This window comes from Orycteropus afer, unplaced genomic scaffold (assembly GCF_000298275.1).
Source record: "Orycteropus afer afer isolate SDZICR_OR568_19922 unplaced genomic scaffold, OryAfe1.0 scaffold00206, whole genome shotgun sequence".
Lineage (NCBI taxonomy): Eukaryota > Metazoa > Chordata > Mammalia > Tubulidentata > Orycteropodidae > Orycteropus > Orycteropus afer.
Genome location: NW_006921793.1, coordinates 892,903 through 905,374, shown reverse-complemented (window position 1 = coordinate 905,374; position 12,472 = coordinate 892,903). Strand labels below are relative to the sequence as shown.

Genomic DNA, 12,472 nt, shown 5'->3' with positions numbered 1-12,472 from the left:
ACCAGCCACTCCTTGGAAGGAAGGTTGGGCAATCCTACTTCCATAGTGATACTGCCTCGGAAACCCAAGGAGGGGTCACTATGAGTCGGGGCTGACTCGACGGCACATAGCAACAACAACAACAACATGGTCAGCTGATCTTTGACAAATGGCCGAAATCCATTAAATGGGGAAGAGATGTTTGTTTAATAAATGGTGCTGGCAAAACTGGATATCCATTTGTAGAAAAATGAAACAAGATCTGTACCTCACACCAAACACAAAAATGAACTCCAGATGGATCAAAGACTTAAACGTGAAACCTAAAACTATAGAGTTCCTCAAGGAAAAATTAGGGGCAAATTTAGGGGCCCTAATATTTGGCATAAATAGACCATCAAACATAATCCAAAATGCACAAACAGCACAAGGGAAACCAGATGATTGGGACCTTCTAAAAATCAAATTTTTATGTGCTTCCAAAGACTTCTCCAAAACAGTCACCTACAGCAGGGAAAAAATATTTGGTAATCACATATCTGACAAGGGACTCATCTCTAAAATTTATAGAAAACTCTAACACCTCAATAACAAAAAGACAAACAACTCAATTAAAAAATGGGCAGAAGACTTGAATAGATACTTCATCAAGGAGGATATTCAGGCAGCCAACAAACACATGAAAAAATGCTCACCATCATTAGCCGTTAGAGAGATGCAAATCAAAACAACAATGAGATACCATCTTGCTCCAGCACTAGTAGCAATGTTCAACAAGACAGAAAATAACAAATGCTGGCAAGGATGTGGAGAGATTTGGACTTTCATACACTGCTGGTAGGACTGTCAAATGGTACAACCACTGTGGAAAGCAGTATGGCGATTTCTTAAAAAGTTGCAATTAGAAATACTATTTGATCCAGCCATTCCACTACTAGGTATATACCCTAAAGATGTGAGAGCCATGACAAGAACAGACATATGCACACCAATGTTCATCGCAGCACTGTTTACAATAGCCAAAAGATGGAAACAACCTAGTTTTCCATCAGCTGAGGAATGGATAACCAAACTATGGTACACACACACAATGGAATATTACGCAACACTAATGAATAATGTAGAATCTGCAAAACACCACATAATGCGGATGAACTTGGAGGACATTATGCTGAGTGAAATAAGTCAATCACAAAAGGACAAATACTGTATTAGTTCGTTATTGTGAAAGTCAAGGAAAGGTTTATCTATGGAAGGATATTTTGTTTGTTGGTTACCAGGGGTGGGAGGGGAGGGGACGGAACACTGTTAGATAGGTAGAGATAAGTATTGATTTGGGTGAAGAGAAGGGCAATGTACCAAATGTGAGTGATTAACATGGTGGCATTGAGGAAAAGAAAGACATAGAGAGGTACATGGGAGGTACAGACAACAAAGATGAACCCTTTTGCACATACAGTGCTGTGTTGTCAGTGAAGGCAAACATGAGTATACAGGTGGATAGATGGGTGGACAGGCTGAACTAGTAGGTATGTCTATGAAGCAGGGAGTGTATCCAAGACCATGTATAGGACTGGCAGACAGTGGTCCTATAAGTTTATTTGTATGATCTGAATTGCCAGGTGTATAGTAGAGCTGACAAGGGGCAAGGTTGTAGTCACTTCTTGGTCACAGCCAGCTAGCCAGAGGGTCCAAGAAGTTGAACTGGTGGGCTTGGGACCATAGTCGCAGAGGACATCAAGCTCAATTGGCATAACATACTACACAAAACATTGTTCCACCTCCTACTTTGGCGAGTAGCGACTGGGATCTTAAAAGCTTGCAAGTAGCCATCTAGATGCAACAACGGGTCTCTCATTGTCCAGAGCAAAAAAGAACAAAGAAAACCCAAAATTCACTTAACAATTAGTCATAGTGACTGGTACACCATGTGATCCTCAGCCTGTACAACTATGAGACCAGAAGAACTAGATGGTGCCTGGCTACCACTGTCAACCACTCAGAGTGGGATCTATGTAGGAGATCCTGGATAGAGAGGGAGAACAATGTGGAACAAAACTCAAAATCATTTGGGAAAAAAAAGGGGGGGGGGGACCAGATTTGCTGGTCTGATAGAGCCTGGTGGAACCACTGAGACTATGGCCCCTAGCTGCCCTTCGGGTCTGGAATTGAACCCACACCTGTGGCTTCCAGCCAAACAAAAGACAGGCATATGAGTTGAACATTTACCTGAGGTAGATCCACTCTTTGGAGAGAACAGTCATGGGAGAAAGAAGGGCTGTTTATGCACAGGGAGACAGCTCAGGGGGCAGGAGTGCATGGAAGGATGGACACAGGGAAGAGGTAACTATCAGGAGGAAGTGAGAGGGGAGCTGTAGCATTGTGGTAAATTATAGTCAATGTCATGAGACAAAGTGTATGTGGTATGTGAACTGCTGTATGGAAAGTGAACTGTAAATTTTCATCCAAATCACAATTAAAAAAAAAAAGAAATAACCATATTCTAATGCCCCTTTGAGAAGCCCTGGTGGCGCAATGGCTAAATACTCACCTGCTAAGTGAAAGGTTGGGGTCAAACCTACCAGCAGCTCTGTGGGAAAACAGACCTAGTAATCTGCTCCCATGAAGATTACAGCCTATAGGACAGTTCTAATCTGTCCTATAGGGTTGGTATGAGGCAGAATTGACACAACAGCACATAACAAAAAAAACAACCATGGCCCTTCATGGATCAAATGTGGATCCTCTATACAGAGATTTTCCACTGGCTCTGGGAGGAAGGAATCCAAGCTGGGCCACCCTCAAGTGCAATGAGCAGGACTCTTTTCCTTCCCTCCTGTGTCCACCTTTATCCATCGTAACAGGAAGTAACACTCATGGGCTCTGACAGAAACAAGCCCAGCCTTTATATCTACATACTTTGAGAATTTGTGGAGTACAATCTGTTGCAAGCTGTTCTTTCTCTCACTCCAAACACTGGCCCATTCATGTTTTCTTAAAATGAATTTAACTTTATGTTCACATTTATGTGTTTCATGTCCTGCTGGCTCTTCAACATTAACACTGCAAATGTTTCTGTCCACACCAGGCTCCATGTGGCAGAACAACCAAGAGTACTTCTACAAAAGTAAACATGCAAAAATATCTTTGTCCTAGTGATGGTAATTTTCAACTATCTGTAAATATTTCTTGCAATTTGGCTTTTAACATTTTTCATGAAGTTGGGGTAGAAGAAAGAGAAATTTATTTGAATATTCCTTTTCCTCCTATAGCTAGAACCAAGACAATGAATTGTTATAGGGGAAATAGAATAATTTTGCCAGGAAAGTTATTTAACTATAAGCTACAGGCTACAAATCATGAAAAATAAATGAATCTAATCTGGGAAAATAACACTGAATGGCCATGAATGTGATCTGTGTTAGATGCTGTTGGCTGCCCAATAACTATTGCCAGATCCTCTCCCCATCTTCTGCCTTGAGGGCACCTCTCCGATCTCCAAAGAGATGCTAGAAATGCTACTACTTTTTACCAGCCTCTCTTATAGTTAGACAGATGAACTACTGCAGCTCACTGGGTCCTGAGGAGAAGTCTGCTCAGGAAATTCCAGAAAAGAATTTCCTCCATAATAATAAGGACTGCAGAAAACATCCCTTTCCTTCAGTTGTGCACTGTCATGTCTGTATGTGATGTCTAGAATGTGGCAAGCATTTTGTAACTATGATGACACATGTCTAGGTCCACCCAATATGATGAATATGCCTGACTGGAAATATGCAAACAGCCCAGACCTTGATGACACTGCTAAGCTGAGGATCTAATCCAGGAATAGTCTGTCTACCTCTGGACTTCTTCCACAGGGATACTTCTGAGATATTGCAGGTTTAGTTCCAGACCACCACAATAAAGTGAGTCATATGTATTTTCTGGTTTCTCAGTACATATAAAAAGTATGTTTATACTATACTATAGTCTATTAAGTGTGCAGCACATTATGAACGAGTTTGGAATATTGTGAGAATTACCAAAAAGAGACATAAAGTGAGTACATGCTATTGGAAAAATGGCACCAATAGACTTGCTTGACACTGGATTGCCATAAACCTTCAATTTGTAAAAGACTCAATAAAACAAAGTACAATAAAATGAAGTATACCTATATTGTGAAATAACAAAATTCTTCATTGTCTAAGCTATTGTATTCTTCAAAGCATTTAAATGATATATTAGCCAATGAAAAAATATAACTATATCTCAAGGAAAAATATATAATATGCTGAAGATAAAATATTTATAATTTTGCTATTCATATTAGACATGTATTTTTCACATTAGGTATCAACCCTTCATCTTGGGACCACAGTACACATGGAATTTTGTCTAGAGCTCATTCTATTCCACTAGCAATCATGAGGCTTTGGTAAAGCGGAATCTACACCTTGATTTAGGACTGAAACATGTGACCAAGGTCAATACAATTAGCACCCTCATACCTCCTTGCCACAGTGGCTAGTTCAAGTCAGGTTAACCAGGACCAATGAAGATCAATTCCAGAACATCTGTCTGAAGTAAGCAGGAAGCAGATGCTCACTTCTGCTGAATTTAGTGCTGTGAGGATATGCCCACGGACCTGCTGGGGGCTCCACTGGGGCCTGAGAAAGAAGGCAACAGAGTGGAAGGCAGAGCCAGGAGATCAAGAGAAGTTGGGCGCTGATTTTGTCTGAGCCTGGAATCCAGCCACACTTGAAGTCAATCAGAAAGATTTTCTGCAAACACGACTGCGTATCACATCACCTGTATTGTTTTCTAAATAGTACTTATCACTTTTTGTGAAGATCTTGGTCTTTTATTTATGTCTGTCCCCTTCCTCTAGAATGTAAGTTCCCTGAAAGAAATGTCTTTTCCTGACTTGTGATAATCACACAACTACTATCTGTTGGTCTCACCTTATTTCATGAAGTCATATAATATCTGCTTTTTTGCTGGGAGTACACAGAAGATGCTTAATACATGCTGAATGAATGAATGAAAGAAGGACCATATAGTTAAATAAGATCACTATTATACTGTTTTATATCTAATAAGTAAGGTACATTTAACAAAAATATTGCAGTTTAAAACATAATTTGAATATTTTTAAGGTTTTCCATTTTTTACTGTGAAGCAGACTGTAAAATTAAGGGAAAAAACACAATTTCCACATTATTTTTCAAAGATAAAGTTGCTAAATATAAAAAACTGTATCTCTTTTATGGATGAGGTAATTTGATCCTATACCTCAGATGCTTAAAAATGTGTATTTTTACATCTATAATATGAAACTAGATGGTTACATTGTATATAACAAGATAGAAAAAGGCAAACAAGGCACTGTGGACTAAGTAACAAAAGCTAATACTAACTTTCTCTTTAAAACACAATTGAACTAGAAATTATGATGTGCTGAGCACTGCACAGTGTATTAGTCAAGATTCTATGTTGCAATAACCCAAACGACTTCTGATGGATTTACTCAAAGGAGTATCTTAGAGAATGAAAAGCTCAGACTTGCCGGGAAGGCTGGAAAACCAGGTTCAGAGCTATGCATCCAGGAACACAACCTCAAAGCACACTACTGAATATCCTGATCAAACTATCCAGCCACCTTGGGACCCCCAGCTCTTTGCATGACTAGCTCCTAGCTCTAACAAGGAGTCAAGGGAGTCTGATACGTGGGCCTCTGTATATGTGCCTGCATCCTAGCTGAATGGCCTTTCCAGCTTATGAGAATTGTAAGGGGAGGAACGCCTCAAGCAGAAGAAGTGTACATGTCAAATGATAAGTGGTCCAAAAGAGCAACAAAAGTCCACAACACCCAGTGGAGCTCAGTAAGTATTTGCTAGTTAAATGCTTGTTGAGCCAAAGGGAAGGGCTTGGTGCTACAAAGCTGGTCACCAGATATTCACTTGGGAGGGTGAACTGCACTTCCATTGAGTACTGGTTCTTGAGGCCTTGAGGATAATGAACTCTTGCAGAGTTAGTTAGATATTTTTCAAAGGTCGTGTAATCCACTCACCTAACAAGGAGCTCTGGTGGAATAGTAGATAAGGCATTTGGTTGCTAATCAAAAGGTCAGCGGTTCAAACCCACCAGCTGCTCCACAGAAGCAAGATGAGGCAATCTACTTTCGTAAAGATTTACAGCCTCAGAAACCCAGTGGGCGTCACTATGAGTCGGAATCGACTCAATGGCAGTGAATTTGGTCTTTTGGCTTGGAACTTAGTTTACTCGGTTACAAAATTGGAAGTTCTTTTGCATTGTCCCAAAAGTACCTGCTCTGTGGTGAATGGGCTGGGCAGAGGATCTTTCCCTCCATTAGAACAGAAAATGAACACCAAAGACACTATAAATATTTAATTAGGTACAGCCTACACACAGCAGGCTGTGCTACTTGGAGAAAGGTCAATTTTTCCTCATAATGATTTATGGAAAAGATGTATTGTGTCTGAAATTCCTGCTAACTCAACTGTCTCAAAGAAAATCATCATCTCAATGAACAAAAAAAGGCAACTCAACACTACAAGGAAGCATCTGGAAAACAGTCTTTAACACCAATAAAACCCAGTAACAGCCTGTTTCACATTACTGTAGGCACAGTGCCAAGAATGAGGAGGGCCTTTCATTAAACAGGAAAGAAAAAAGGGAGGGCAAGCAAGTTAACAAAAGGGGCACAGTGTGGTGCTCTAGAAAACACTGCCAAAACAATGCTCAGTAGATCCCAAAATGGCTTCATCTGCCACAACTCACACAGAGACAGAATTACATCCATATACTAGGGCATCCCATACATAACAGTGACCACATATTTTACCTGCCTTGCTGACCAAAGATTTTTGACATAAATTCCAAGTTAGCGCTTTATATACCTTCTACTTTATAAAAGAAACACCAAAATAATTAAGGGAATTAAAAAAATATATAGTCACATTCTTGTTAAAAGAAGCAATTCTATGGATACTAAGCTACTAATTTGCTATACTTGGTTCTTAGAGTGACAAGGACCTCTGGTGTTGCAGTGGTTAAAGTGCTTAGTTGCTAACTAAAAAGGTCAGCACTTTGAACCCACCAGCTGCTCCATGGGAGAAAGATGTGGCAGTCTGCTTCCATAAAGATTTACAGCCTTGCAAATACTATGGGGCAGTTCTACTCTGTCCTGTATGGTCGCTATGAGTTAGAATTGACTGCACAGCAATAGGATTTTTGGTTTTGGGTCTAGAGTACTTACTGTCCTTTTAGGCATGGTTTAATAAAACAACTGAAACAGAAGCATCTGCAGTTACTGCTGGTTGAACTTGAGGAAAATTACAAGTGAAGAATTTGAATTCAAATCAAAAACAAATTTCACCAACACTTTGTCATCAAAATGGAACTCAATTACAATATTGCTACAAATTAAATTTCTGCAAAATAGTCATTTTTTTTCTTTTTCTATAGAACACACTATTGTCATACAGACAGTTTTTTTTCAACACATGCAACATGAAAATGACTTTTCCCTCATATGGTAAAATCCATGACTTCTAATTTTTTTCTGAGCAGTCAACAATACTGTTATAACAATCACATCTACTTAAAAATAGATTAGTATATTTCTTAAAGTCCTCTTCATGGATTAAGGTGCACACATAAAAATATCTGCTAAGTAACTAGATTTGTGAGCTCTCACACAGACCCTAACCAGCGCTCCAACCATGTGTTTTTTCCTCTGGACCCTCCCTGTCATTTAGCTTCTCATTCTGATTTGCTTTTAGCTTCCTGAATCTTTTTCTTCCCTCTGCACAAACCTATTTCTCCTTTCCTAATTCTAGTTAGCAAGTAAAAGTGAATACCATTTCCCCTGCACTGCTATAGCACCCACTGGTAAGCAAAACTGATCAGGATTTTGCAAATTCAGCAAGCTTGAGTCTCCAAAAATGAACTGAGCAGGAACGGCGGCATCCGTGCGTGGCATACCACTCTTCCCACAGCAGCTGTCAGCAGGCTGTCCTGATGCTATCGGTGAAGGACAAAGAAGAAGCTGCTGCCTGCTTCTAAGAATTCACCTTTCCACGGGTGATCAGCTTGCCCACCACTGCAGCAAATATATGATTTTTCTTAACAGTTCTGACTTGGAGGTCTAGAAAATTTTCATAGGACCTGAATTACTAAGTCTGCAATGCTGTCTACTGCCCTTGCTTTGTCATCTTAGAACAGTTCCTCTAATAAGTAAGTGGACTGCAGCTGCCTACAGTGCATGCTGTGAGCTTAAGCCTCAGGTTGGACAGGGGTTGGAGACATTGAAGCTGGCAATGAAACAGGTTCTAAATCAAGATATGTAAAAGAGATGGTAGATTTAGAATACAACTGGCACCCAGGCAAATGATTAACTTATGTTTAATAGAGAATAATTCAAACAAACTTAGATTATTATTGGGATAAAGGCAAGTACTTAATGGCTGGCTACCTAGGTGGCACAAATGGTTAAGCTCTCAAATACTAGCTGAAAGTCTGGTGGTTCAAACCCACTCAGAGGTGCCACAGAAGACAGGCCTGGCAGTCTGCTTCTAAAAGGTCACACCTTGGAAACATTATGGAGCAGTTCTACTCTGCATACACGAGGTGGCCATGAGTTGGAACAGACTCAACAGCAACAGCCAAGTGTGTTACATAAGTTTACCAGAAAAGAATTAAGATACAAACCTTATTGTTAACAATAGCTTCAGAGTCGTCAAACACAAAATCTCCATCATAGCTACGTGCAAAACACAAGAGGGAAACGAATCCTACTACTAACTTAGCCCAAAAGGTAGAAAGAACGGAAGATGGAATGATGTGATCCAAATCGGTGTCCAACTCCGCCATTTTGAAAACTGCAGATTGCCACGCTCTTGCTCCAGCATTATGCTGGTTAGAAATCTGCAAAAATACAAAAATAAGTAAATAAATATAACATAGATATTCATCAATGCATTGTTAGGAATGTTCTCACAGTGGACATATTTACCATAAGTGCATAACAGCTACACAGGCATTTATGCTGTGATTTTATAGGATGTAAATCATTAAAAACTTTTAAGTTGTGGCTTTTAAACTTTAGAGGGCAGAAAAGTCATCTGGGATACACTCAGATTCCTGGGTGCACTGCAACCTGCAGAATCAGAAGCCCTTGCATCTCTGATGTTGGACTAACCTTGGGAAACACTGATTTAATGAAGTCTTACACTTAGCAATCCCTTAAGGCACATTATTTGTTATAGTGCTTGAAACAGTTTACAGATTTTTTTTTTTAACAAGTTAACCATGCTTTTCATTCGATCAAGAAAAATAAATACTCATTGCTAGATCTTAACACATTGAGGGGCAGATAATGTATAATTCTTATTCTGAAAAAGCTTATAGTCTATTTGTGGAACTCAGAGACAATGCAAGTTAAATGAAAATAAGCACAAGAAAGTCAAGAATAGAGTTTAATGTACGTCACAGAAAGGGCACGTGATCAATTGATGAGGTTAATGTCATGTAAGACAGAACATTGTAGACTGATTATTTTGAGACACTACCTTGTCTTGGAAAGGACTAAGCTATATCCTGAAGGACAGAGTGAGGAAAAGATGTCCAATACTGCTGAAAGGGTCAAGTCAAAATATATCCACTCCTCACTTATCAACATGGTTAGGTACCAAACACCAGGTCATTATGCAAAAATTGGCATTATGTGAAAATGGGGAGGACCACATCAGATCACGAAATGGATCTGCCAAATTTCATCATTACATAACTGCCAAACCACTGAGAATCATGGCCTAGTCAAGTGGACATATCACCTTAACCACCACAGCCAGCATTACTCTTGTCTTGCACCTTGGTGTTCTTTACTGCCAGATGTACATTGTTAATAAGCAAAATAGTCAGATAGTAGATTTTTCACTATTGTAAACGTGAAAAGTTGGATAATGATATAGTTGGTTAAGTGAGGACTAGGCGTATAAATTTATTTTAAACTTTTCTTTCAATTAGGCAGAACTGAATACAATTGGCGCCCAGGCAAAGATATGTCTCCCATCCTTCCCATTTATTAGTGATCTTGTGCATATCATGTATCTTCTCTGAGGTTAGTGAGAGTTACCCAACAGCTTCCTGCCTTGAAATTTGCCCAAATACCAAACTACTCCCCAAATCATATTTCTTCTATCCCCATTTCCACCTGTGGTGCTTTCTTGGGATTTGCTAGAATGATGTATGAGTCAGACTGCTTGGGTCTCAATCCTATGTAATTTTCGATAAGTTACTTAACCTCTCTGGGCCTCAGTTTCATCACTTCTAAAATGGGGATGATGCCAGTGTCTATCTTATATGGTTTTCATGAAAATTATATGGTATACCCACTGAGAGTACTTAGAACACTGTCAGGCACATTAATTTTTTCTTCAATGAGGTTGAAAGTACAGACAGAGATTCTAAAGTAAGTCCCCTTTAGAATTTGGTTCATTGGTACCAAAGAGCTTATCTTCCTTACTAGGGACCTGGCCTCTCATTTCTTTCATGAGATGGAAAAGAATCACAGCCTCCTTGATTGGGAAGGTTGTTTAGATATATTTGTTTCCTCATTTCTAAGCAAATGCTCCAGATTATGGAATCACTTAGAAGTCAGCAAAATAGGCCACCTTAGGTCCCAGGCATCTTTTCATCAGCGTATATTTATGTGAACTCACGGAGACAGATCAAACAGTCAATGGGACACCATTCTGTGGTAACCCTGTCCCTTTCCAGTGGCTGGAAGGAGAGTCAGATTTATAATCCAGAGATGAAACGCTCTGCAACCCTTTCATTGCCAGTCCCTTGAGCCTCTCTGCCTGATGTAACCCATGATCTCAGCAAGGACTGGGGGAATAGTTCAGCTACTATCTATTGCCTTCTTTTCTTTTCCAATGAAAGGAAAATCTTTGCTCAAAGATCCAAATTATAGCTGCAAACCCAATACAGGTCACAATACAGGCCCCAATCATTGTGTTTACATCTCAGCTAAAGAAATTACTCCAGCTACTTAAAAAAAAAAAAGACTGAATAGTTAGAAGATACCACTCCTCAACAGGGGAGGGGGAATAAAAATGTTCTCTGATTTGGAAAATTAAGGTAAAAGAAAGCAAATAACTTTTGTCCATTTAAAAACACACAATAAAGCTGTTAGCTGTTGAATGGCCATGGATCTTAATGTTATCTGCTTTTACCTCAGTATCTGAATACTATTTTACAGAAGTTCAAATGGCATTATAGGAGGAAGAATAGTAACTCAGGACCTAATTTGTGCTTCACTTTTCATCTCAGATTGTTGTAATGCACATTAATCATTTTGGTACTCAAGCAACAGACAAGATTCCTGAAAGACCAACTGTGAATGTGAACACCTAGGGTGCTCTGGTGGGCTGGCCCAAACTCTTTTGGAGTCAACAGGATGGTTCAGTCAGTCTCAGAAGGATCTTCAGCTCCTTTCTCTTACAGAGACATCAGGCAACTACAGTCTGCCTGCCATCCCCTGCCCATTATTTCTCACTTTTGGCTGTCCCTCTTCTATTACAACTTTCCTGTTCTTCTACCTCAGGGGGCTTCTCCTCCTCTAGCCCCTTCCTTCCCTGTTCCTCTGAAAATATCCATAAATGGCCATATAATTTAAGGGATTTACTGTTAATGAGTATCAAGTAACAGTTCAGAAAATACCTTCAGCTGCAAATGTCAAACAAAGTACCACATATTAAAAACTCATGCAAAGTTTTCAGGGTCTAGTTTAATGGTTAGGAGCTCTGGTTGTGTAGTGTCTAAGGCATCTGACTGCTAACCAGAAGGTTGGAGGTTCAAACCCACCAGCCACTCCTTGGAAGGAAGATGGGTCAATCTACTTCTGTAGTGATACTGCCTCGGAAACCCAAGGAGGGGTCGCTATGAGTCGGGTCCGACTCAACGGCACATAACAGCAACAACAACAACAGTTTAATGGTTAAGAACACAAGCTGTAGATATAAACAAATATGGGCTTGCTAGCTATAACCTGGGGCATACTTTTCCTTTCTAAATCAACTGCCTCATCTGTAAAATGGGATGCCACTATTTTCCTCAGGAAGGAGTTCTGGTGGTATAGTGGTTAAGGCATTTGGCTGCTAACCAGCAGGTCAGTGGTTCAAACCTACCAGCTGCTCCACGGAAGAAAGATGAGGTAGTCTTCTTCCATAAAGATCTACAGGCTTAGAAACTCAATGGGAGTCGCTATAAGTCAGAATCGACTCAATGACAGTGAATTTGGTGTTTGGAGTTTTATTTACCTCAGGAAGTCATGGTAAGGATTAACTGACATAATGTATGGAAACAATCAGTTCCCATTATCTTTGTTATTATTATGGAGAAATTAGTTCTCAGTGCCTAGTCTTTAACTTCCTATCTTAGGAACACTCATATTGCCATCAATTGTTTATCCCTGTAGACA

General features: G+C 39.7%; 1 protein-coding gene across 1 annotated transcript in view; it reads right to left on the bottom strand.

Annotated features, from left to right (window-relative positions):
* The window catches only part of TMTC4 (transmembrane O-mannosyltransferase targeting cadherins 4), a 120,634-nt gene extending 111,733 nt beyond the window's left edge, over positions 1-8,901 (bottom strand). Inside the window, exon 1 of the mRNA XM_007948147.2 lies at positions 8,698-8,901. Coding sequence (XP_007946338.1) covers positions 8,698-8,859 — 162 coding nt within the window. The 5' untranslated portion in view covers positions 8,860-8,901. The remainder of the gene's footprint in view (positions 1-8,697) is intronic.
* Positions 8,902-12,472: the final 3,571 nt, after the last annotated feature.